Source organism: Phyllostomus discolor, chromosome 7 (genome assembly GCF_004126475.2).
Source record: "Phyllostomus discolor isolate MPI-MPIP mPhyDis1 chromosome 7, mPhyDis1.pri.v3, whole genome shotgun sequence".
In the NCBI taxonomy this organism is placed as follows: Eukaryota; Metazoa; Chordata; class Mammalia; order Chiroptera; family Phyllostomidae; genus Phyllostomus; species Phyllostomus discolor.
Window position 1 is genome coordinate 8793390 of NC_040909.2, and position 27195 is coordinate 8820584.

Consider the following 27195-nt stretch of genomic DNA (forward strand, 5'->3'; position numbering starts at 1 on the left):
AGGTGCAGCCAAGAAATGTGGGCGGCCCTACAGTGGAGAGGAGCCTCACGGGCCAGGCAGCGAGGAAACGGGACCGCAGTCCTACAGCCACAAGGAACTTTGTTCTGTCAACAGCCCGAGGGACCAAGGGAACAGGTCCTCCTGAAGAGCGCCCAGGAAGGAGCACGGCCCTGCCGACACCTTGACTTTAGCCCATGCAGCTCATCATGGCGGACGTCAGACCGACAGAACTCGAAGACGATAAATTCGTGTCGTTTAAGCTGCTGAGTTGGAGGCCACATGTTGCAGCAGCAATAGAAGACGGATACAAATACTATGGCGACGGGCCACTCCCTGCTTCAGAATGTTCTGGTGCCTAGCAGCTGATGTCATAGAAAAGATTCTGGAAGAGCAGGCCATGGAGAAGGACTTACGGCTTACAAACTCTTGGGAGAAGGTAAACAGGTTCTGAAAAATCCAGGGAACTGAGTGCGGGGAGAGCAACCTCCCTCACCAGGCCCGAAGCTGTCCCAGCGGCCCCAGTGGCCCCAGGACCCGCAGAAGGGCTGGTGGACAGGTAAGCATGCGCATGGTGGGCGGGAACCGGGACGCTGCAGGCGACACTCATCAGCAGATTCACTTTCTGCTCATCTGACTGTTACAGAACAGACCGGGGTGGGGGTGCAGAATGATATAAAAGACCCCCCCTTTTTCTCCAGGGGTTCTCCCCCATACTAGTTTCGCTTTGCCCGCCACCAGAGGAAAGATGTTTCTCAATGCCAGAGATCTGTGAAAAGGAAAGGAATTATTTATTTAAAACTTATGCAGACCAAAATTTTTTAGAATACCCACAAATGCACACAGTCATTCCTTCTCCCTCTGCCCAGTCTGGGGTACCATATCTCAGGAAAGAAGTAGAAGTCCGTGATTCAGGCTCCTGGCACCACCCACGTTGCAAAAAAAGAGCACTTCCAAAGCCACGTGGTCCTGACTCTCAAAGCCACATGGTCCCAATGAGACACCCAAGTCATGTGGTCCCCAAGAAATGCCAACGGCTGCCATGCCTGGGTTTAAATCCCAGCACCAATCTTCCTCTGCAGCCTCATTTCCGGCTCCTCCCACAATTGGCCACAGCTGCCAGCATTCTGGGCTGGTGTGGCCCTGTGGTGTGGAGCCAATCATCTCCAAGCTCTTCAGGACCCCATTACAAATCCCTATTTGGGGCTCCCCTCTTGGCTGCACCCTGTTACATGACCACAGTTCTGTTGAGAGGAGTAGGTTTTCATTCATTCAGTCTTTCCAGAGAGATTTGCCGAACATTTTCTGCACACCAGGCTCTGTTCTAAGTTCTAGGGATAAAGTGGAGAACAAAACAGACCAGATTTCCATAAGCATCGCTGGTGCTTACACTTCTATTGTGAAGAAAACAGGAACTGTTGTCTGTGATGGGCAGTGAGCAGGGAAAGCTATTTGAGGTGGGGAGCTCATCCGAGCTGAGACCATGGCCAGAAAGAGCAAGCTACGTGGTGGTTGGGGGAAATTGCATCCCAGGAAACAGCACATGCAAAGGGCCCGTGGTGGGAATGTGATGGGCTGTCCAGAGAAAAACGGGCAACGTGGACGTGGTGGTGTGAGGGTGAACAAGGAGGGGAGAAATGTGAGCTCGGTCGGGTCGAGGAGTTGGGATCTTACTTGAAGTACAAGGGGAGCCTATTGGAGGTGGGCGATGGGACAAAATACATGTTTTTAAGAAGATATTTCCAGTGCCGTGTGGAGAACAGGGGGAGGGGAGCAAGCGTGGTGTATGGTATAAAGGGGATCAGCCAGGAACAGTGAGAGAACCTCGACAGATGGCAGAGGTGGTGATGACCTGGACTAGGATGGTGTGGAGATGGCGAGAGGTGGGGAGGTTTTGGAAGAACGGGAGACAGGCCTCCCGATGCATCGTCAGCTGGGGAAGGTCCCAGCTGCTGAGGGCTGAAGCTGGGATCTGGACTCGGGCAACCCGAGGCCCCGCTCCGAGCATTTACATGCGAGGCCTTCCTCGACGGTGCATTTGGTGCACTGGCCACGTCTGCAATGAATCGTGCAGCCTGAGAGTTGGGACAAATGCCTGAGAGTGCAATTCTTTTTTTTTTAATATTATATTTATTTATTTTTTTTAGAGATGGTAAGGGAGGGAGAAAGAGAGAGAGAGAGAAACACCAATGTGTGGTTGCCTCTCATGTGGTCCCACTGGGGACCTGCCCACAACCCAGGCATGTGCCCTGACTGGGAATCGAACCTGCGATGCTTTGGTTTGCAGCCTGTGCTCAATCCACTGAGCTACACCAGCCAGGGCATGAGAGGACAATTCTTTTAATTTATGAATATACTGACTGATTTCTAACTTTTGCCCAAGGTAGACATTTAGGTCTTTGGTTCTCAACAGAGGGGCAATTTTTGTCCCCCAGGAGAGACTTGGCAATATCTGGACACATTTTTTGGCAGTCACAGCTGAAGGGGGGGAGCGTCTGGTGGCTGGAGGCCAGGTGTGCTCCTAAACAATCTCCAACCCACAGGAAACCCCCCCCCCGCCCCCAGGAACACTTTTCCAGCCCAAGTGTTGAGGTTGAGAATCCCTGGTGTAGGTGAATGTAGGCCAGAGGATATGCACATATACCTGTGGATAATGACAAAGAGCAGGGCACAATTAACTGTTCAGTTGATATATACTCACGCACCGTTAGGGCTATAGGGTGGGCCAGGAGGGAGATACGTTGTAATTTCCAATTGCACATTCTAGTCTGAGGGACGGGACATAGCACAGACTAGGACAATCACTGGCTAGGTGTTATGGAAGTGATTCTGAGAGCAATAAGGGCTAAAGGGAGGGAATGTTCTTGAAGGATTGCATCAGGCTTCAAGGAGGAGGCATCTGGGGTGGAGATCTCAAAATGGAGCAACATCGGGGTGGGGGAGGCCCGGTAGGGCCCTGTGCTTGGGCAGAACCATGAGTGAGATGCCGCGGTAAGAATGAGCAGGGGCACTGGTGTGGAGGGAGCAGTGTGGGGAGGGGCAGAGAGGCCCAGAGAGGGAGCCACATGGGAATTCAGAGTTGATGGACTTGGTTCCTCCTGATGGGGGAGACCAGCAAAGGGCCAGACTGTGGAGGGTGTAGAAGGCCAAGGGTGGATTTGCCACGGTGAGGATGAGGGAGCCAGCAGCATTCTCAGAGGGATGTTTCGTACGTGCTTTGGGGACACTCCTCACTCACAGCAGAAAGCACGGCTTGGAGGCGTCAGCCTGGAGGGGTGGAGCCCAGGAAACTGGGCTATCCTGGCCCTTTGGTGACGAGGCTCGGACTGCAGAAACTGAGAAGGATAAACTCAAGACTTAATTCTCTGAGCACCCAGAAGTTGCCCCCACCCCGACCCCTCGTATAGATGAGAAGGCTGGGACACCATGAGGCTAAGTGACACCTCCGCTGTGGCTGACATTGACCCAGCTCACGAGTGGCAGGCCTGGCTGGACCAGGGATTGTCTCCTGGGTGGACAGCAACAGGCGCTCGGTGGAGTGTGACCTGGTGACTGGACTGTAAGGGCGGGGACCCCAGCACAGACGAGCTTCCAGGAGGAGGGTCAGCCAGCACGACGGCGGGGCTCGTGCTCCAGGGCTGGGACCGTGACGGGGGTCTTTCCTCGTTCTTCTTCTGCTTCCCCAAATGCACTCCGGGGGCCAGTTCTACTCCCACAATAAAGGGGAAGAAAGGATTTCAGCGTCAGTAACTAATGGGAAAGAGAGATGAGTGGGAACAAACTAGGAGGGAGCCATTGGGTTTTGCTGAAGGGAAAGGATGTGTGTGTGGGGGGCAGTGGGAGGGCGGGGAGACAGAGAGAAAGCCCTTCAAAAGAGCAATTCCCTTAGAAAATAAGAGCTTAAAAAGAGGAGGGGGCCCAGCTATCCCAGTTGGCAGTCACTGGCCACAGAGCATTAATACGTCACGGTTAAGCCGGGCGGGACGCCCATTTTTCTGAACACGCCGAGCTGTGCACCCCACCCCCACAGTGCCCGTCATTTCCTTCAGAGGAACCAGTGTCCGTGGGACTTGGTAGACGCCATACGTGACTCCGCCCGCTCACCTGGCCGCCGTGCCTGGAGGAGATGGAGGCATCGGCCTTGCTCTCCCTCATCAGCTGCCTCGTGGTCCCCAGTGGCGCTGGGGTCTTGGGACGCTGTGTGGTGGCCCAGAAGCTCCACGAGGGAGGCCTGAGTGACTTTGAGGGCTACAGCCTTGAAAACTGTGAGTAGGCCCCGCTCAGTGCCCCCTCCTCATCCCCACTCCCCTTCCCCTTGCCCAGGCTCCCCCACTCCTGCATCCCTCTGAGCCACACACTCTTCCTGTTCCATCTTAGGGGTGTGCCTGGCTTACTTTGAGAGCAAGTTCAACCCCGTGGCTGTCTACGAGAACTTGCGGGAGTCCTACACGGGCTTCGGCCTCTTTCAGATTCGCAACCCTGACTGGTGCGACAAGGGGAAGAACCTGTGCCATGTGTCCTGCTCCGGTAGGTCCTCTCCTTGAGTTCCACAGGGGCCACGGCGTCGCACTCAAGAGGTCTGCCTTCCCGATGGCCAGAGTTGACACGTTCGGAGCAGGGAGGGGCAGGGCTTGGCAAGGGGCCCTGCTGGGCCAAACCTGAGGTGGGGCCCCCAGGGGCAGTGCTGTAATGCCCGGTTCACAAGCCAAAAGGGTGGCTGTGAGGCAGGCACGGCAGGGGGCCTGGCATGGAGTGAGGGACACCCAAAGAAGGTGGGCCGAGAAGGTGTCACCCTGTTGAGAGGAAGCAGGGAGGAAGCGCTGGAGCCCGCTGAGCCTCAAGGGAGAGCATGGAGGGCTCCGGCTGGGCCTGATATGACCCACACTCCTTGGCACCACGCTCCTGTTCAAGGGGAGCAGGAGCTGCCAGTCTGACGGGCAGAGTGGGCCCTGGGAGGAGACAGGAGTGGGCCCTATGGGGGAGCTTCCAAGTACCTGTGGTCAAGAGGAGGGGGTTCCTCAGGACTGACTCATCCCATGAGCATGGGCTGAGCACCCCCTAAGTGCCAGAGGAAATGCACAAGTCCTCCAAGCTGTGAGTGTCAGAGGTGGGCCATCCACCCTGAGGGAGGGCACCATCTTTGGCTCTTGCCCTTTACCACATCTTGAGTGGTGGGGTCTTGGAGAAGAGCCACAGGAGGTAAGGTTGGAGAATTGGAAAGTCACATGGGCTAAGCCAAGGATTTGGAGTTCTGTTTTACAGGCAACTAGGGGGCACTGAGGGGATGATATAAAGCAAAGCAGTCAGATCAGATCAGGAGCTGGGGGAGGTTATAGTGCTGCTGTCCCAGGGGGGAGGCCTTGGTTCCCACAGTCCAAGGAGGGGGTGGGAGGATGCACGCACAGCCACGCTGGTTCCTCAAGGCCCCTCCTGTGCTGTTCCTTCTGCCAGGAACAGTTTTCGTTCTGTCACAGGGGACTTCCTTACCTCCTCCTTTGGATGTCACTTGGCCCAATAATCCTTTTCCCTGACCCTTCACGTCTTAAGTTAGGTGCTTTCACTCAACGCTCCCACATCAAGTGGCACCGCCCCCCCCCCTCCCTATTCCAGGCATTCTTTGCATTAGAATTGACTCTACTCTTTACCCACTTCCAGAAAGCAGGCTCCGAGGGCAGGGATTTCTCACGTGGGCCATGCTAGCTCCACTACTTCTTATGTTGCCCAGCACAGAATCTCCATTCTACACATATATTTTTAATGAAAATATAAGAAATGCAAGAATAAGTCAACAGATTTAGCATACAAGGGCCTCATCCTGCTACCTCCTGATGGTGTCTGAGAAAAATCCAGGGGTAGGTTGATTCCTGGAATCTCAGGGAAGCCCCTCCAGTGTGAGCACCCTGTGCCTTCCCGGCGTGCGTGGACTCAGAGGCCAAGTGGCAGTGTGGTGTCATTCCGTGTTATTTTCTCCACAGCTTTACTGAATCCAAATTTAAACAAGACAATTGAATGTGCCAAGACAATTGTAAAAGGCAAAGAAGGAATGGGAGCATGGTAAGTGGCACATGTTTAAATATTCTGTGTTAATGACTTTCATCCATTGCATCTTGATCTTGGGTTAAGTTTGGTTGCACATCTGTGGGATCCTACTCACTGAGTTAAGCAGAACAATGTCATTGAGTTCTGCAACCCCAAGGCCACAGAAGGAAGGAAATAATTATCAGTCAAACTGCCTTACATTGAACATCTCCCCGGCTCACATCTTGTGTAAGGTGATACAGGATGCTAGGGTGAGCACCCTTGAAATAAATCTCTGTGTATATCCAATTATTTCTTACATATATATTCCCACAAGGGTTTTTGAATACTTTCAAAGATCCTTGATGCATGTTGTGAAATGACTCTGTAGCAAGCTTGTACCAATTTACACTAATATTTATAGTTTAGTAAAATGCTTATTTACTACACTCTCACTAATTACAAATCTTGGCCGTTTGAAAGGTGAATAACAATTTTGTCTTATTTTGCATTTTATGATATCCCATTAGGGTGTCTTCTGCTGTGTTATCTGTCTTTTATTAATTTGTTAGGAGTTACTTACTTATATATTCTGGATAAGAGTTTTTTGTTGGATACAAGTATTGCAAATATCTTCTTTTATTCTGTCAGTTACCTTTTTTACCTTCTTAATGGAGTCTTGATAAATACAAGTTCTTAGTCTTAATGTAGTCTAATTTATCATTGCTTTCCCTTTATGATGATTTTTGTTTATTTTAAACTAATCTTTGCCTATTCCTAAAAGCTTTATTGTTTTACCTTTCACATTTGGCTCAACAATACTTTTCTTTTTCCTGCCTTGTTGCATTAGCTAGGATCGCTAGTAAATGTTGAATAGGAGTGGTAGTAATGGCATTCTTGTTTCATTTCCAGTCTCACAGTAAGAAGTTCAATATTTTATCATTGAGTGAGGTGTTTTCTGAGATGCTCTTAGTCAGATTAAGAGGGTTCTTCTCCATTTTCAGATTGTTACAAGTTTTTTTTTCTTTAATCAAGAGTAGGTATTGAATATTTGGTTATTAAATATATTTCAGTTTCTTTGCAACTCTGTGGTGGTCTACCCATCTTCCCTTTAAAATTCAAACTGCTGTCTTTTTCATGTCTTTTCTCCCGTGGGCTTTCTCCAGAGGTCGCGTCTGCCTGTGTCTTATTGAGGATATCAGTTTTAACAAATTGACTTCTGGATCCTGCAATATGCTGTCTTCAGATGAATGTTCCTCTGAATTTCATTATAATTCTGCCCTTTCTTCTTGTAATGTTTTCCCATAGGTCCCGTGTTAGCTTTCTTCTTCCTTGAATAAGGACAGATTTACTCATGTTCAGTACTTGCAAAATAGGTCATGTGACTGACTTTTTCTTGTCTTCACTCACTGTCACTTGGGTCAGACCCCCTTCTCGGATGTCCATCTCAGCACAGACTGGTGTGCACATCTCTTGGCCCGATTTCCAGTTTGGAGGTTTTGCTGCACATGCATGTCTGGAGTTTATAAAAGCTCTCTGTTCTCAGGGTGCCCTGCTATCACCTCCGTGGTGGGTCTGCATTGTCCAGTAGACACTGCATCACCACCAATTTCCACCTTCCCTTGCCTTTGCTGCCTTCCCCTCCAGCCCACATCTCATCATGGACCTCCTGGTTGATTCTGGGCATTGTTGTCTGCAGGTATATCCAGAAACAATGTCATATTTCCAGATTTTACATCTTAATATATCTGCATTTAGGGTTTGTCTTGCAATTAATGTGTCATTTCCCAAAGTTGTTAATAAATCATTGATGCATCTTGCAATAGAAGACATCCTACAGTGGAGGAAATCCTTTAATGATGGCTACAATTTTTGGCTGCTTTCATGTGTAGGCTTTGTGCAATCACATAAAACCACCATTTAATCTTCACAGATCCCTCTACAGTGAGTTTTCTTATCCCCATTGTTAAAATGAGGAAATTGCTCTGGCCAGTGGCTCAGTTGGTTGGACTGTCATGCTGTGGACCAAAGGGTTGCAGGTTCTGTTCCTGGTCAGGGCACATGCCTAGGTTGTGGGTTCGATCCCTGGTTGGGGCACATATGGGAAGCAACTGATCAATGTTTCTCTCTCACATCAGTGTTTCTCTCTCTTCTCCTCTCTCTCTCTCTCTCTCTCTTTCTCTCTCTCTCATTTCCACAGTGCTCAATTCTGGACCTGTGCCTTTCCAAACTTCAGCTTTCAGAGAGATAGGCATGGTTTACCAAGAGGATTGGTGCTCTGGTCATGGAGAAGGCAACCTCAGGATGCTGTCCAGTTCTCCTGAGGGGGCAGACGTGGGCTTCTGAGCAGGGTCAGCCAGGGGAGGAGGAGCAGGTGGACAGGTGGACTCCTGCCTCTAGCGAAGCCTGAGTGGTTTCCTTACCATAACCCATAGGCCCTGTAAGCTGTGGGGACCTCACCTTGTCCAGAATCGGGCAACACGAGATGTGTCCATCTCAGGGGTCAGGGCTTTTGTTTTAGTTGTTTTTTTTTTTGTCTTTTCTGTCTCTTTGGGAACCAAGTTCAGCCTGAGATTTTGGTCTTTATCTTGTCTCTCTATCTCCAGACCCTAGCTCTACACCTGGCACATAACAGGTGACCCCTAAATGCTTCTGGAAAGACCAAGGATGCATTTGGAGCCATGATCCAGAAGGCATTTTAGAGAATTTTAAAACTTTTAAATTCATTCTTGCTAAAAATAAAATAACACATACATATTTAAAAATAAAAAAACCCTTCTTATCAGCAGCCTCCTGAAGCTTACCACTGTTACCATGTCTCATAAACCAGAGAAAAATTGTATGCACAGATATTTTAAAAATATGCATGGAATCCCAGTGGGCATGCTGATGTGCACCCAGCTTTTCTTTTTCCCTCACGTATTAATAGAGCTTGTACATCCTGGCAAACCTCCACCAAGCAGCCTGTGCCATCCCTGTGACAGCGGCGTGGTACCCTGCTGTGCGGATGCTGCGGGGTCTCGTCTGCCAGTCCCCCGTCTGCCAGTCCCCTGTTCACAAGCATTTAGGTTGTTTCCATTTTTCTTCCTGCCATTGTTTTAAACAAGTCTATGTGAGCATCTTGCTCTTAGAATGTTTATGTTCTTCCAAGTGTACCGGTGGGAATCCAAATACATCGGAATTATTTTCCAGGAGCAGGTCCCTTGCAGTACAAGCTTCCCCTGCTAAGTGAGTGTTCTAGGAAGTCATCTGTATCAGTGTACCAGCTGGTGTTGTTGTGAGAGGCTGCGTTCATTTGGCTTCAGTGAATTTTTTTTGAAGATTTTCAACAAGTTTGCCCATTTCATGATGAGTGATTCATGAGCCCACCCGCCCACTCTGTGCTGAGTGTTCAACAGTTTTTGACCAAAAATAGCATGACCCCCGTGCCCACCCTCCCTAGTCACCTGATCTCTCCCCAGATGACTTTTCTTTGTTGCCCCGAATGAAAAAAAAAAATCCTCAAAGGGAACTATTTTGCCAGTGTGGAAGAGATGAAACCAAAGATGGCAAAAGCAGTAGAAGGCGTCAAAACCTACACATTCAGAAACTGTTTAGAGCAGCAGAAAAAAGTCTCAGTAGGTGCACTGCATCACATGGACAGGACTTGGAAGGTGACTGCAGTGTTACCATGTAAGAATAAATACACAACTTTTAATAAATATACTCTGCTTTTTGCGGGGTGCCCCTAGTATTCTTAGGGAAATCCCCTGTAGATGTGTGGGGACCACTTGGTGCATTGAAACGCTGGAGGCAGATTGTTACATTGGCGTTCAGAGAGGGCGGGCCCCTCCGGCTCCACTGGGGGAGGGGCCTGTGTTCCCCCGACCCATTAGCCTTGAGCGTTAAAACTTGGGTGGTTTTCGGAAACTGTGACTTGTTGAATATCATTCTGTTTTGCTTTGATCTTTATATTACAAAATAAGCTGGGCATCTTTTCAGTCGTTATTAGCCATTTTCCGGTGAAGTATGGATTCATATTCTTCGCCCATTCTTCTATTGGGATGATAATGTTTTCTCTTGCTTTTACTGATTTTGTACATGTCCTTTATAAACTAGGGTTATTACACCTTTGTCCATCATATCTATGTAAACTGTTTTTTCAGGTTTGTTACTTGTCTTTTGACTTTGTTCATGGTATTTTCATCATCCAGGAGTTTTACATTTTCGCAGAATCAGATCCCTCAATCTTCGTTTTGTGACGCTTCTGAGTTTTTGTGAAATCTTGTCAGAAAGGTTTTTCATACTCTAAGATGGTAAAGAAATGAAGCTATGTTTTCCTCTGTACTAAGACAGTGCCTGGCACACGATAAATCTTCCATGAAGTTTTTGTTACTCAATTACAAAATAGAATCTCCATGGTTTGATGGTTTTACTCTGAAATTGTTGGCCTTGTGATTTATTCTTGGTATATGGAGTAAGGCAGAGATCAGCTTTACGTGTTTCAGATGGCTAGTCTGTGTTCTCAACACGGCTTACCCATTAACCTGTTTTCCTCGCTGATTTAATAGACGGTGTTTTCAAGTGGCAGTTCCTTTATTAATATCACCTGTCTTCTGAGTGTTTCGCGTATCTTTCGCACATAGTCTTGACTTGCCCATTACTTTGGAGGCTCGGCCCGCTGTCTGGGGTGAGCGCTAATGAGCTGGAATCATCTTTATTATACAGCACTAAGTACAGAGGTGCCGGGCCAGGCTGATGGGGGTCTCTTACTTGCTCAGAGTTCTCAGTGAAGTGAGCTCTTGCTAAGCTAATAAGCAGCCATAGGCTTCCCGAAGCTCAGGTCAGTGGCTGTGCAGAGCTGGGCCAATGGGAAGGGAGGAGACCAGACCCTACATGCCACACAGGGGTCCCCTGCAGCACCTGCCCGGGCCACGGACAGCCTTGTGGTTCCTGAACATACAACATGTGTGTGTCTGCGTGTTTTCCTGCTGCTCCATATTTGTGAGGGGCCGGGGGCCAGAGCCCCCTCTTCAACTGTGGGACCAGCGACCTTGGAAGGGTCACGGAGGCCTGCCTGGCTAAGGGATGGGACTCACTAATCAGACTTCCAATGGCCTGCAGCTGGCCTGGTGCCTCCCACAGCTGCTTCTAGGCTGGGGTGAGAGGACCTGGGGTCTGGGTGCTCGCACAGGGCCTGGGAAAGGGGGGATCACTTTGAGGGCACCAGGAGCAAGGTTAGAGCAGCTCAGTCCAGCTGACCTGGCCAGGTTGAGGAGCTGCCAGGAGATACGGAAGGTGGTGGGTGAGGCAGCTGCATGGAGAGGTGAACGAGGCCCCGGTCCAGGGCCCCGGGGTTCCCATTTCAGATCAAGGGACTGCTGAGTACTCACCATATGACCCTGGGTCATCCCAGAATGCTAACGCTCAACATCAGGGAAGGTCACAATACTGACCTTGCAGGGGTGGGGAGAATTTTGCAGTTCACAGTCCTGCCCCACCATCTCCCAGAGTGGGATTTGTGGGAAGAGGTGTGTTTATTGGGGGTGAGGGTGGGGGTGAGCCCGAGGATGTAGGGAACACCAGCGTTCATGTTGGGATGTGGTGGGTGCAGCAAGAGACATACTCGAGGCACACGAGAGCCCGGAGAAGCGCGCCCACAGCGGGGGCGGCGTGCTCAAACGCCGCAGGGGCCAGGCCGGGGTGTAAAGGGGCCAGTGGGGGCTGCGGAGCCCTGCGGATCCTGAGCTCTGACTCCCTGGCTTTGCTTGCTGCAGGCCCTCCTGGACCCTGAACTGCCAGAACTCCGACACTCTGGCGCGGTGGTTGGACGGATGCAAGCTGTAGCGGCTGGGGCGGTCCTTGCAACCCTCCCAGTTGCGTCTTCTGAATAAAGATGCTTTCCTGGGTGCTGCCTCTCCTCAGTCCTGTTGCTTGTCTCACCGCTTGACGGCTCCAGATGGAGGAGGACAAGAGTTGACTCCAGTCAGGGATGCAGGATGCAAAATAAACCAGCTAGTTTCTCCACGTGGACCAAAGATCTCCACTTGTATGCTTACAGTGTGATCGTTACCATGACTACCATCATTTACCATTATTATGATTTATGATTACTTAGTCTCAGATGGAGGATTTGAAGGAAGGAAGAGATCTGGAAAACAAGATGTGTCTCTAAATGTGAAGCAGGGGAAGGAAGCAAAGAGACAGTGGAAGAAAGAACAGAGGAGAGGCCCCCAGGCCAGCCTGCGGCCACGTAGGGACGCACAGGTGGACGGGGGGAGCCCATGGAATCCTCTTGTTTTTAAATCCTCACCTGAGGACACTATTTCATTGCTTTTAGAGACAGGGAAAGGAAGAGGGAGAAGGAGAGGGAGACATCAGCGCAAGAAGACAATCACCAGTCGGTTGCCTCCCGCATACACCCAGACCAGGGATCAAACCTGCCACCTCGGCATGTGCCCTGGCCGGGAATCAAACCGCCACCCTTTGGTTACAGATGACGCTCCAACCAACGCAGCCACATCGGGCAGGGTCTCTCTACATTTCTGTGGAGGGACTCCAGTGGCAGTTGCTCTTTCTTGTAAAGAGTTAAGCTTTTAAAAGCGATCAAGAACACACACTCACAGTAGAGAGGCTGTGAAAGATACAGAAACACAAAAAAGGAGCGTCCGCCATGCTTTGGTGGCCTTCCAGTTAGCCCTTTTGTCTGCGTATGGGTTTTTCTTCTTTTTCAACAGCGCTGTCGTAATGCCACAGCTAGAGTTTTGCACCCCTCTTTTTTAGAAAGAAGACATATGGTAATGTCTTGTCCCCCTACATTGATTTGGGGTTCACTTCAAAGCTCAGAGGCCCACAGGATCCCGCACAGGAGGGAGAAGCAGGTGTCTGCTGGGCTCCCGGCACACGCCTGCCCGAGACACGCACGTGGGAGCAGCAGCCCCTGCTGCCCAGGGCCCCGGGCACCTGCGGGAACCTGAGCTGTGACGGGGTTTAGACAATGCAACCCTTGACCTTTAGGCCCAGTGCAGGGGGGATGGACCGGAGGGAGCTGGGGGAGCCCGTCCACAGCCTCTGCTTCCCCACGGCGTTAGAGACTCTTCAGGGTGAAACCTCGGTGCCGGTTCATGTTCCACTGGGGGGTGCCCCATGTTTTATAAACCTCCCCCCATGCTGTCAGCTTGTTAGAAACCATTACAGTGTATGCTGTCGAGCCCTTGTGTGGCTGTCCCTCTCTTCATTTTTTTACACTTTTAAAAGTATATAAACAACTTGTGTGGGGTGAAGAAAACGTGGAAAGTGCAGATAGTCATAAAGAAGGAAGTTAAAGATACCCACCACCCCCTTCTGGGAAACAGAGGTTTTCCTCATCACGCAGCCACAGAGGGGGACCTCGACGCAGGATGGAGGGTGTCTGTCTTTCTGCGTGCACCCCTCCCGACACCGGTGGGAGGGGCTGCGCGTTCTTTTCCTCACGGACGGGGACGGCTACTGTGTGTGTGGTTCTGCAGGGTGCCTTTTTCCACCAGCGTTTCGGCGTCTTCAGGTTCCGAGGTCTGCGGCAGGGGTCCCGGCGCTGTTTTTAATGGCTGCGCAGCATCCCTTCGCGTGGGCAAGCTGCAAGGCACACAGCCCTCTGCCACTCTCTCCCACCTAGACACAGAGTCAAGGGCACGCGTGAACCGTGGCCACCTAAAAGGCAGGCAGGGCCTGCAGAAAGGCAGGTCAGCCCATGTTTTAGTTTGTGTTCCGGTCACTTTCAGAAAGGAGAAGCTAGAGCAGTGCGTTAGAATTTCGGGGGCAGAATTTTACTCAAGTTCTGTTATGATTGATCAGTGATCAGCTGGATCATTGGGTTTTGTGTGGCTTCCCCCGCCTCCCTGCCCACAGAAAAAGGCATTTGAGTTCCCAACCACACGGCATGAATTGGACAATAAAATTCTGCTGGCGGTGGCCCTTGCTGTGGACGGGATGCTTTTGAGGCCCTGAGAGCAACGTCCTTACTGAGCCGGGAAGCCCCAGCTGTCTCTGGGGGTGGGCCCCGGAGTGGTCACGCACCTGACCGCAGCCCAACCTTCACCCAGACGTTCGTGACAGCCCGCAGTCCACGGAGGCACTGCCTCCTCAAGCGCCAAGTCCAGCGTGCTGCTGCCTCCTTCCGGCCCATTACCTCTGCCACGGCGCATCGCTGTCCTCTCTAATGGCCACTGTGTCAACAAGGGCGTGCGGCTCGAGGACAAGGCAAATGTTAGCGTATTGATTGGGGAAGCCTCTCCAGGGTTTCCCGACAGCGTCTCCTGGCTCAGCGCCCTTGAACCCCCTGCTAATGGGCGTTACAGCGAGCGCTCCTTCTGCGGCCCGATCTCCCCGGTCTGGTTTCCAGAATGACCCAAGCTGGGTTAAAAAATCTCAGTTATGGACAACTCCTGTCACTACTGATATTGCTTCTATCACCAGCAGCTACCGTATTAACTCCAATTTGACACATGCTCCACTCTTAGGCCTTTATGCACAATATTTTCAAACCTTGCAGGACCTCACAAGGCAGGGATGCATTATGACCCTATCCCAGCTGGAGAACCGAGGTTGGGAGGGATGAAAGAATTTGGCTTGACCCCTGCGGGATGAGGGAGGGCTGTGCAATGGGGTTTTCTACAAGACTCTGCGGCTCCTGCACACAGGCCCTTCCAAGCCCTGGAGCTACATTGGTGTTCATTTTTCATTCTCTCCATCGGCTGGAACACCAGGTCTCCAGCTTTGAAATGAAGACTTTGCCCTAAAGAGGTTTTCAGCAACTAGCACCAAAGAGTGGGTCGCTGTCCTGATGCCCAGTTCAAAGGCTGGGAAGTTGGGGGCCTAAGAGATAAAGTCACTTTCTCAACTACACAGAATTAATCAACAGAGAAGGCAGGGCGGTGACCTGCAGCATTTCCAAGCTGTCACGAGAGACGTCCCCCTGGGGTGGCTGTTAAAATGCAGAATCCTGGGCTGTGCCCATATCTGCAGATCCCTGTTCTCCATTATGGGGTCCAGGAGTCTGTGTCTTTTAAAAAGTGTCTCCAGGTAAATCTGACCTTTGGGGAACGGGAGAGACCAGTTCTGGGAAGGAGCGTGGGTTGGGGAGAGTCGGAAGGATGGGATCATTCTTGGCTCTGTCACCACGGAGCCACCTAATTCCCTGATGCCTTTTAAAGTGGGAAAGTGCTTGTTAGGTTCCAGGGTGATCCCAAGGGTGTTTCTTTTCCCTCGCCGGGAGCTGCAGCTGCGGGCTCTGCGCGCATTAGAAGAAGGAGTGCGAGTCTGAGTGTAATCCCTCTGGACGCCAGCAGAAGCCAGTGGCCAGACCCCAGCTTTCAGGAGGCTCATCCCACGGGCTGTTTTGAAAGGCAAATGAGGATCAGCTCATACGACTGTCTCTTCGGGCAGAGGCAGACTCGTTTCTGCAGAATTTCACATTCTGCAGCGATCTGCATCCCGTGAAACGGGGCCTGGCAAAGGAGCCAGCAAATCAAATTGCTTAAGCTTTCCCACCAGCTGTGGCCTTTAAACTACTTGTGATTTGGGGTCATTTTTTTTGGTCATTTCAGTTAGATGTTTGTTCCAGAAAGTTCCAATTTATGATCCCAGCAATAAATTGTGGTTCCTTTCAGATGCACTGCCATTTCAATGTTCGTTTTCATTTTTTTTCAGCTTCTTTCAAAGTTCAGAGCCATATGTCATTTTCAGGCAATCGGCCTCGATTACCCTGCACCACCAGCAAGAGAATGGGGCCCTGCTCACCCCGGCTTCATTGTTTCCAAGTGAAATTACTTCATCACCTCATAGTGTGGTGAATTCGTTTTTCTGGAAAAGACTTTCTTTAGATGAATGAATAAAATTTGAGCCCTGGCTGGCATAGCTCAGTGGATTGAGCTCGGGCTGCAAACCAGGCATTGTAGGTTCGATTCCCAGTCAGGGCACATGCCTGGGTTGCAGGCCACGGCCCCCAGCAACCTCACATTGATGTTTCTCTCTCTCTCTCTCTCACCCCTCCCCTCCCCTCTCTAAAAAAATAAAATATAAAAAAATAAAATTTGAAATACTGAAATCTGGCAAAGACAAATTTAAGATTTTACCCGGGTATTGGAGGAGGCGTTCATAAAGAGCGTCAAGGACAGGAAAGGCCCAACCTTGGTTGCTGTTTCAGTTCGCTCTCGCCCAGGAATGCTCCAGGACAGAGTAGGCAGATTTCCGCAGGCTCCGACAGCAAGCATTTATTTCTCTCTCATATCTGCGGGCCACTGGGGGGCAGGGTGGTCATCGGGTCTAAGCTGGGCTCAGTAGAACGTGGCTAGAGTTCACAGTTAGGTTTAATGCTGCTCCATTAAATTCCCCATTTTTCTGGGGCCCCTGAGCTACTCTTGGGAGCTCTTCTTATGGCAGAAAAAAAATGACCTAACCTCCCAAGCATATGTCAAGGCTCTGCTCACGTCACCTCTGCTAACAGCCCATTGTCAAAGCCAATAACATGACCAGATACAAAGTCGAAGAGCAGAGAAGTACACACCAACCATGAGGCCCAAATAAGTCACATGACTGAGCCCAGCATCCGTGCAGCAGGGCTGTGCACCCCTCTTGTGGAGGGGTGGAGGCAGAAGTGAATAAACAGGCATCTTTGACCGATGCGCTGCAAGGAAGGCAAATGCTATGATGAGTGGCACTGTGCCACTTTTCAGGTCCGGGCCTTAAGAAACCGGCAGCCTATACTTTCTTTTCATGGGGTGCATGCTAGGGGAACCCAACCCCCTGTGGAGGGGAAGCCCGAGCTGCCCAAGAGAGACCCACATGGAGAGGAACCGACAACCAGCACCGTCTTACCGGCAATACGACCGAGCCGTTTGGGAAGTGGATCCTCCCGCCTCGATCCGGCTGTGCCAGGCGATGCCGCACGGAGCAGAGACAAGCTCTCTCTGCTGAGCCCACCCAGCTTGCAGGCCTGTGAGCAAAGTAAATGGTTGCCGTTGGCATAGGCCACACAGTTTGGAGCGGCTTGTTACGCGACCATGGATGAATGGGACAGACAGCTACGAGTTTTTTTGTTGTTTTGTTTTTTTTTTCCTGTTGTTTACAACCAGAAGAGCGGTAGCACGGAGATTAAACAACAGATCTGGTCTCAGGCTGCCTGGGTCTAATCCCAGCTGTGCTAAGTATGACTTTGGGGCACGATGTGACATCTCTCTGCACGTCAATGTTCTCACTTGTCAAGTAAAGAGAGACACAGAAGAATAGTTCTCCTCACCAGGCTCCTGTGAGAGTTCAGTGAGGTTGTGCGTGTAAAGTGTCAGCATAGTTCTGGCGCAGTGAGCACTGAATTTGCACGTGCTAGCCACCTCACCAGTGCATGCGTGGGTTCCGGGGAGTAGCACACGTGGAGCCAGATGAGCTGAGCTGCAGTGGGAAGAAGTGAGGGTCCCCTGACCCCAGTATTGGGTGCTAGCGGGCCTTTCACGTACAGGGACAAACACAGTCTGTTGAACTACCGCTCGTTGTCAACGTGGAGCCAGCCGATGCGGCCCGTGATGGAGCACTTGGGGCAGATCTGCGGAACACCCGAGTATGTCAGGGGGTGAAGATCACCCATAGACCTTGGTGCTGCCTCAAGAAAGAGCCAAGCTCCAGGTAAGCTGGACCGGCCGCCTGAAAACAGAGGGAGGGCCACAGAACAGATATATAACGTTGGCATCAGGTACGTGCCTTGCTGCTGATGTCCTGAGACCACTGGGCCCAATGGTCATGCCTTGGGAAATGTCAGGGGCCACCTCTGTGCTGCCCTTGTACGAATGCTCCGACGAACACCATAGGCCCCTCGGGTGGAGACGCCCGGGAGAAGCCCGAGGAGGCAGCTGCTGACTTCACGGCCATCCCCGGACTTCCTGCTGGGACCCAGTATCTCCAGAACCACCCACGAATCCCACAGGGATGAGCCCAGAAAGGTTTTGTTTACACTGCGTGTTTCCACCCCCTTGACCATTCCTGATAGGTCCAGGGGAGAGCCCAGGCTTGGCCGGATCCATCACATTCTCTGTCCTTGAACGGAAGGACCTAGACCTTGGGTTGCTGAATCATGGTCATGTCAGTACCCCAGAGAGGCGTCCGCTAACCTGCTGCTGAGCCCACAGACCTGCCGTTGGCTCCTGCCCTCCTGCAGCCTTGGGCTGGCTTTCCTTTCTACTCTGTGGGATCCCACAGTATCCGCACAGAAGGTACCGCTTTCTGTGGAAGCTCTCCAGAACCGGCTTCTCCTGGGTGCTGCCCGAAGAAACTTAATACGATGGAGGTTAAAACAAAACCAAAAGCAGCCAATGCTTTGCCATGGACAATGGGGAGGAACCAAAGAGAGGATATTATGCAGTCAGGGTTACCAGCCCGGTGTCTGCACCACGTAGGTTGTCAGTACGCTCAACACACACCTTGTCTCCCTTCCCCTCTCTTTCTCTTTGGCACGTACATGCTCAGAGACGCGCTCCTGACCCCGAGAAGCCAGGATGCTCCGGAGCGTTGCTCTCTTGCTTCGGGAGCCCGCAGCCCTCTGCCCATCGCATCTACATGCTAATGCAATTTCTGAGCATGATATATTGTACTCGAGGCTAAGAACCCTGGGAGATTTATTATGTTCCCTAGTTCTATAGATCAGAGATGATTTTTCATCAACTCTCGCTTTTGCTGAGCAATTTAATATGCCATTGTCTAGGCAACAGAATTCTCCTCAATTAGATTTTAAGGCTAATGTGGGGAGGAACTTTCCCTCTTCCTCTCCGACAATGTTAGGGAAGGCCATACGTTCTGATCAAGGACGAGATTTGCTGGTGCCTCTCGGGGAACTTCAGACAGGATCTCTCTTGCAACAGGGCTGCATGCCACCTTCTCACATCTTGTTGAGGGAGCTGGGGCTGCCAGGGGGAAGAACCCACATTCTTAGTAGAGTCTGGGTACTGGCCACGCGGAGAGGCCCCCAGCAGGGGACATTGACCTTGGAGAATGAGTCATTCCTCTGGGTCTGGCCTTCAGCCATCTAAGCTCAGAAATTCAATCTTTTTAAATCCAAGAGTTATTGGATGCTTGAATAAACATAACCACCGAGAGACCCAAGAACAAACCAGAAGGAAAATTGACTAATTCCAAGCGAGCTGGAGGTTCACATCAGTGAGCGCATTGTCTTTCTAGAGACGTTGCTCCCTTGGAGGCCAAGGTCTTCAAATGTAGCTTGGTGAACGTGAACTTGGCATGCTATCACGGTGTAATGTGAACTTTGAATGGCTCCAGGTACTGCTGGGCAGCCCTCCCCTCGCCATGGGCAACCTCAGACCTGCTTAAAGCTTCCCAGTGTTCATCCAGGGACCTGTTCTCCTGCAAAGCTGGTTTCATTGCCGCCCTGTGGCTTCTCTTTGGGCCTCTGTTTGGTCATGAGCTAGTTCCTGGCTTAACTCTTTAGGCTCCTACTAATTCCTTCCTTTGCAGACTTTTGGGGGATCTCTTTTAGTCACCCTTATGCAGGCAGAATCTTAGTTTTGACTGGACTTGAGAGTGGGGAGGAGGAGGAGTTGAGGTTGACTCAGGATGTGGCCTGGGTGACAAGCTGGGGGGCCATGTCATTCTGAGCAGTGTAGCAATAGTCACTGCCATCTAGGGACCTCAGAATCATTAGCTCACTTAATCCTCCCCGCACTCCTAGGAGGAAAATTCTAGTATGTTCCCCCAATGGCCCAGTGCCAGCTTGGATAAATGTAACTTGTTTTGTTTAAGTATTTAGTTTTAGCTTACTGGTTCCCATTTTGTCTTTGTAATATCACGTAGAATGTTCGGTGAGTCCTCGTTCCTGCTTCCCGCTGCTGCCCCTGGAGCCCACAGGCGAGGGAGGGGCGAGAGGGGGAGGAAGGAGTGTAATATATTCTTTCATAAGGAGGATTCTTATGAACATATTCTTCATTCATGTTTTCTTATTCATAAGGGTAACAGATTTTTAAGAGTCTTCATAATCAAGAACAGAGAGCCTCATGAACTGATCCTCCTTGCGTGTCTCCCCCAGCAGGCCGCCTCTCTTCCGTCTCCCTCATCCCCTCGACGCCCCACCCTCGGTCTCCAGCCGCTTCAGCCCGCAGCTGGGGGGACGGTAGTTGAATATTCAGTAAAATCCTGGTATGGAGATAAGAGGAAAGCTGGTCAATGAAAACAGAATATTTCAAAGGATCAAATGACTTGGTGACTTTCTCATTTGGCAGACGGGCTCTTGGTGCCAGGGGAACGGGCTGGTGGCTGGGCTGTTGGTTAGCTGCTTCGGTGGGCTGGGGCCATCTCCCAGTGGGGAAGCAGAGGCTGGAGAAGTCGAGGAGGTTGCCTCACATCGCAACACCAAGTGTGAGAGCCACAATTTTAAAAGGGTTGGTCTTATGTTAAGTTCAGCAGGATAAGAGCATGAGAGAGAGACAGAGAGAGACAGAGAGAGAGACAGAGAGAGAGAGAGGACACCACGCCCACAAGATGGTATCCTGGTATCTCTAAAGAATTGAATCAGGGTAAGTTGATTTTCAAGTGACAAAAACTCCAATGTGGATGGAGGCCAGGAGGGTGAGAAAACCATTGAGGGATGTAAAGGAATTAGAAAAATCTAAGGTACTCCCAGGAAAACACACAATGCAAAGCACCCTGTCACTTGGCACCAATGGCAGAGATGCAATAGGGACAGGTGGGGACTGTGGTGAACCGAAAAGGGAGCCACCTTCAGTGTTGTAGGCTGGATTAAAAAAAAAGCCAGAAATTCTGATTTTAACATCAAATCTTTCAAGATGCAAGTGTAACTTCAAATTCCTTTTAAGTACCAGGTAGGCCAATGTAAGCAAAGTTGTACCCCGTAGAGTGAGACCCTGCCCACTCACTACCTTGGTGGGTCAGGCACCGTATCCACTGTACACCAGCTCCCTGAGGGGGGCGCTGTTATTACTCCCACCGTACAGATGAGAAACCTGAAGCCACAGGGCCAGCAAGTGGCAGAGCCAAGATGTGACATCAGGTCTTCCTGGCTCCAGAGGTCCTGTCACATGACATTCTGCTGTGGCTCCTGGCATCCTAGATCTCTCCCCTGCCTGGCCCAGTCTTGGCTACCGGGACAGAAGTGGGCATGACTGACCAGCTACTGCGACACCAACCACTGCCACAAGTAAAGAGCAGGGAGTTGTCATTCAGGAACCGAGCATACCGAGGCCGCTGGCTCCGGCCCACAGAGGCAGGCAGCACTTAGTATTTTAAGACTCCTCCTGGGCAGAGGGTAGCAACCTTGGTGTCTGTGGAGGCTGGTGCAGGCAGGGTGATGCCCGGCCCATCAACAGGCTGTGTGGGAAGACCCAGTGGGAAGACCCAGTTGGACCCTCTCTGGTCGGCTACTCCTTGTAAGAAAGAGAGGACTAACAATCAGGAGATCTGGCTTCTAAGTCTCACCCTTCCCTTCATGGTCTGCGGGCATTTGGCTCCTGCCCTGCCCACACTGGACCTGGGTTTTGCGGGTCACAGGCACTGAACCTATGAGCACAGGCCAACGTGGTCCCATCAAGTGCAGCAGGAGGGAGCGAGTGAACCTTAAGTGCTGGGGGCTTCGTGTGGGTGTTTTGCTGTAATGTTTGCCCACGGCTGGCCCCAGCCCCAGCTTCATCCTTGGACAGGGTGAATAAGATGTCAGTCACGCCCCAGGTCAGGATCGAAGGAAACGCTCATTGGCTAAAAGTACATTTCTGTTGTGTGTTTGTTCTAACCCAGTATTCTAGAAAAAATGGACTTTTGTTTATGCCTGTATTCGCATAACCAACTACTTTTTAGAGAATACTCTTGTTCTAAACCCTGAGTTTGGCACCATGGATACAAAAATACGTGACGTGAGGAAGCCCTTGACCCTGAGTGTCAGGAAATGCCACTGGAACGCCACTGGAACAGGAGTGTGGTGGTGGGAAGGCCTTGGGCGCTCTGCTTCCCCGAGTGATGACGGGCTCCATGAGTTCTCTTCGAGCAGGGAATGACCCACAGCAGCTTATAGAGGAAGGTCCGCTCCACCTGGACTAGGGGCAACCGCTCCCTGTTTTGCAGAGGGGAGAGGGGACTCCTGGAAGAATCAGGGAGGGCTTCATAGAGGAGGTAATGTTTGAGTGGAGCCTTGAAAGGTGCCCAGAACCTCTGCAAATTAGAGATGGGGAGAGAATATTCCAGGCAAAGCAAATGTGTGCACAGTGCCCCGGACAGGGTCTAGGGCACAGATGGTTTCAGCGGGGTGCAGCAGAGGTTATGTGAGAAGGAAAGGAAGGCGGGGGCAGGGACGACCATTCAGATTATATGAGAAAGCTTCTGAGCTCAGACCCAGGAGAACTGCTGGATGAGCTCCACCAATCAGGGTTCTGGGTTACAACCCCCAGAAATCAATTCCAACAAACTGTCACAAAGAGAAGACTTTATTAGAAGGATAGGATAAGGCTCACAGACTTGAAGGGGAGGCTGACCAACTAGGCTTCATAAAATGCGAGAACCAGGACCTCTAGCAGGAAAGAGCGGTAGAGAGTAACGAGCAGTGTATTAGGCAGGGATTGCTGCAATAAAACCACTTTACAAACAGTCCTGGATCTCGGTGACTCACAATAACAAACCTCGTGTTTTTCATGGGCCTGGGGGGTGGGCTGGAATGGCGCTATTTCGGGCTAGGCTAAGTTCAAGGGTATGATAGATGTCTCCTCAATTCTCCCTGGGCCAGTGGCTGTGTGGCTTGGCTTTTTGTGGCAGAAGGCAGAAGAGCAAGCCACACCACAGAAGAAGCTTTAAGGCTACTGCCCTTGTCCTGCCCAGTATTACTCCTATGGCCAGAGCAAGTCCATGGAGAAAGAGAAGGAAAAACAGGAGGGTGGAAATCCATGAGGAATGTATATGTGTGTGTGGGTGGGTGGGGGATTGTTTTGGGAAAAGATACTATAACTACCAAATAGGGACAGTTTGCCAGTAGGATTTGACTCCGGAGGCCAGCCAGCCAGCCAGAGCCCCTGCCCTCCTCAGATCCCCTCCTCCTTCAGCCGTGCGTCTCCTGATGATGGGTGGAAAGCATCATGGAGATGTTAATATTGTCCCCCAGCCTCACAGGGAGGGGTCTTGCACGTGCCTGCTCTAACCCCTGGGGGAGCAGCCTTCATCCCCAGAGTTTTGAGTGATGGCTTACGCCCTGTGCCCCCCAATACTGACCAAGGGGCAGCACCAGGAGTTCCAAGAGACTAAGCCTCTGTGTCTCAGATCACTCAGGGGTCGAGGGGAAGAGGAGTCAGGACCCTGGTTCTGGGCCCAAGTGGCAAGCACTCAGCTTCTTGTTGCTCTTCAGGGTGGGGGGCAAATCTTCCAAAGGCTGTGCCTGCAGCCACCCCCACCCCGACTCTGCCTCACGGCCCGGACACTGGGGTTCCTCTGGGAGGACCCCTGGCTGCTGCATCTCACTCGGTGACAGCTCTCCGGTTCAAAACTGGCACTTTTCACCCTGACTCCTGAGTCTCCTCTCTGGGCCAGGCCAAAGCGTGTGTGTCTCTAAGCAGAGCCTTGGTTGCTAGGCAACGTCTGGGGGCTGCAGAGGCAGAAATGAAGGGAAGAGATCTGAAGCTTCCCCTTTAAAGACAAAAACGTGGAACCTAAAAGAAGAACCAAGACCCTGAATTAATCGGAGGGTTATGTAACAGCCAGCCGTGGCTCTCCCCAGCCCTGCCAATCCCTGCTCAACCCTGCCAAGGCCAGTGGGGTATATTTAAAATGTACTTTTCAAAATAGGATAAAAAAATAGGAAGAGGAACTGATAAATATATTCGGCTCTTTTGATTGGGAGAGGAAACTTCTAATTACGTCGCTTTTCTCAACGCCATCAATCAGATCTACACATTCATTAGCCTCTTCTGAGTCACTGGAGGGACTTTATTAAGGCAATTAGGCCCGCAGAGAACTGCAGCCCTCAGCGTTTGTGACAGCTGTGTCGGGGATTTAAACTTTTCATTAAAACTGGATGGAGGCTCTTGCAGATCCGCAAGGAACAGGAGCACGGTCCAAGTGGCAAGTGAGCAAAGAACGCGTGGATGGGCAATTCACAGAAGAACAACGAACGGCCGACAAACAAATGGGCAAATTTCCCAACTCATTAGTGACTGAGGAAATACATTCGAACAATAATGAGAAAGCATTTTTTAAAAATCTATTAAAGGGTATTTTTGTGATGGCCGTCCTGACTGGTGTGAAGTGGTATCTCACTGTGGTTTTAATTTGCATCTCTCTGATAGCTAGTGATACTGAGCATCTTTTCATGTGTCTCTGGATCCTCTGTGTGTCCTCCTGGGAGAAGTGTCTGTCCAAGTCCTTGGCCCGTTTCTTAATTGGGTTGCTTGTCTTCTTAGAGCGGAGTCTTGTAAGTTCGTTATACATTTTGGAGATTAAACCCTTGTCTGAGGTATCATTGGCAAATATGTTTTCCCATACAGTTGGTTCTCTTTTTATTTTGATACTGTTTTCTTTAGCTGTGCAGAAGCTTTTTATTTTGACGAGATCCCATTTGTTTATTCTTTCCTTTATGTCCCTTGCTCTAGGGGACATATCAGTGAAAATATTGCAGCGTGAAATGTCTGAGATTTTCCTGTCTACGTTCTCCTCTAGGACTTTAATGGTGTCAGTCAGAATGGCCATCATAAACAAAGCAACAAACAACAAGTGTTGGAGAGGTTGTGGAGAAAAGGGGACCCTAGTGCACTGTTGGTGGGATTGCAGACTGGTACAACCACTATGGAAAACAGTATGGAACTTCCTCAGAAAACTAAAATGGATCTGCCTTTTGACCCAGCAATTCCACTGCTGGGATTATATCCTAAGAACCCTGAAACACCAATCCAGAAGAACCTATGCACCCCAATGTTCATAGCAGCACAATTTACAATAGTCAAATGCTGGAAGCAACCTAGGTGCCCATCAGTAAATGAATGGACCAAAAAACTATGGTCCATTTACACAATGGAATTCTATGCAGCAGAAAGAAAGAAGGAGCTCCTACCCTTTGCAACAGCGTGGATGGAGCTGGAAAGCATTATGCTAAGTGAAACAAGCCAGGCCGTGAAAGACAAATACCGTATGATCTCACCTTTGACAGGAACCTAAACAACAAAACAAACAAAGAAGCAAAATATAACCAAAGACACTGAAATTGAGAACAGGCTGACAGTGACCAGAGGGGAGAGAGGAGGGAGTCTCAGGGGGAAAAGGGAAGGGTTTGCAGGAACACAAAGGACACACGGACAAAAACTAGGGGGGATAGAGATGGGAGGGAGGTGGGGAGGACAGGGTGGGTGGGCTGAGATGGGAGCAAAAGACAGAAAACTGTACTTGAACAGTGATTAAAATAAATTTTTTAAAAAAGAGTATTTTTAAATGACAATATATAAGATGGTCGAATATATTGTGAATCTGCTCTTTTTATACACTGTTGGCTGGAATAAGGCTAGAGGAGACCTTTCTGGAAAGCAGTCTGGCCACATATTGAAAAGCTTAACCTTAGGCACACCTCTTGGCCAAGAGGCGTGGTATCTTAATTTATAAAGATGTTTATCCAGCATTATTTATACAAAGGGGGAAATTGGAAAAATATCTACCTAATAATGGGCTATTAGTTAAGTAAAAGAAGTCCTTTACTTGCATGTCAGTGTATTCTCAGGACTGTACAAGGAAAAGAGCAGGTCACTCACCGCACACAATACGTGAGTCCGTATGTGTTGAATGAAGAACAAAGTTGCTTACACAGTGTGTCCGAAGAACACAATGAAATCCTCGCTGAGCACAGTCTGCCAATCAGCTCTAGGGCTTGAAGTGGAACGATGCCAGACCAAGCTAAATTTACCACAGGACCACTGGTTAAACCAGAGTCACATTCCGATGGCCTTCCATCAATGTTACGGCAAAATGACATTCAAAGGACTGACATCATTTGAGGACCTGCCCTCCATGAAGCTGGATTTCCCAGACTTCCTTGGTTCAGGGAACCTTTAGTGTCTGATGCAATTCTTTTATGGGGCCCCTAGACAGGGCCGCCCCCCTCCCAAATGAAAATCTTACCATTCAGTCGATTAAGTGATTGGACCAAACAACTTAATAGTGGTAGTTTGTACAGTGTATGTTTTTGTGGAATATTTAAAACACTCCAAGTTCTGGGACCCAGGCTGCCTGGTGGGAACGTGGGCTCTCTCATTTGCTAATGAGACCTGTGTGGATGGTGCATCGTTGCTGGGCCTCTGTCTCCTCATCCCTCTAGCCGAGACGATAACAGTGCCCACCTCTCCACACTGTGGGGCTCACGGAATGCCACGTGCCTGGCCCTCGGCAAGAACTCAGTGATGACGTAGCTACCGTAAGCCCTCACCAGGGACTGTAGGGGACTTTAATCTGTATGCTTTTTTGTGTTTTCCAAATGGTACACGATAAACACATGTGACTTCTGCAATAAATATATTGGTGCGTTTTAAACCAGAGAAAGTAGCCCTGGAAGTGTGCCCTGCCCTGAAGCCTGTGCACGCAGGACCCGGGACAGAGCCGGTGGCACAGGCCGAAGGCATTCAGAGGCATGTCCCATCCTGAGGTGATTCTCCTTCAAGAAACAAGAACGCCCTTGTCATCCCACCTGGGAACCGCAGGGCCCCCGTGGGCGTCTTATTCATTGTACATACTGACGGCTCAGCTGCCTCCCTGACCACTGGTGTCTGAGCCTGGGCCTCTGCTCACACGGTGGCCGGGGGCGGGAGCACGCTCGCCCCTCCTTTGCCTGGCTGTTCTCACACTGTGCTCCAGACTCCCCCCTCCTCCTCCGTCTCGGGAGGCTTTCTGGATGACCCTGACCTGTTGATGTCGAGCGCGTTCGGACTAGAGTGCTCCATACGTGATGCTGTGTGCTCCACCGTACCCCGCTTAGGGAGCCCACAAGGTCCGATGACCCTTTTGTCGAGGCCTCGCATGCCAGATGCGGCAAGGCCAAGTTTCCCTGGTGGTCTAGCGGTTGGGATTCAGAGGAGGCAAGGCCAAGGCTAAGGTCTGACCGGTGTGATCAGTAAAGACACAAGCCACTTGAGATTTAGACTGTATCGCTTGCACAGATGGAGAAAGGAAGTGTGCCCACGGCTCCTGCACCCGCAGTCC

General features: G+C 50.6%; 1 protein-coding gene and 1 long non-coding RNA gene across 2 annotated transcripts; one reads left to right on the forward strand and one right to left on the reverse strand.

The window, feature by feature from the left end:
- The first annotated feature begins 4035 nt into the window (after positions 1 to 4035).
- Positions 4036 to 12181, forward strand: LYZL4 (lysozyme like 4). The gene is made up of 4 exons (XM_028517792.2): positions 4036 to 4262; positions 4375 to 4524; positions 5973 to 6051; positions 11772 to 12181. Exons 1-4 carry the CDS (start codon positions 4124 to 4126, stop codon positions 11839 to 11841), a joined length of 438 nt encoding a protein of 145 aa, XP_028373593.1. The 5' UTR covers positions 4036 to 4123; the 3' UTR covers positions 11842 to 12181.
- Positions 9338 to 24327, reverse strand: LOC118501842. Its single transcript, XR_004904505.1, has 3 exons — positions 24316 to 24327; positions 15086 to 15090; positions 9338 to 9468 (listed from the first exon to the last, which is right to left on the reverse strand). It is a non-coding gene; the product is annotated as an uncharacterized LOC118501842 (long non-coding RNA).
- Positions 24328 to 27195: the final 2868 nt, after the last annotated feature.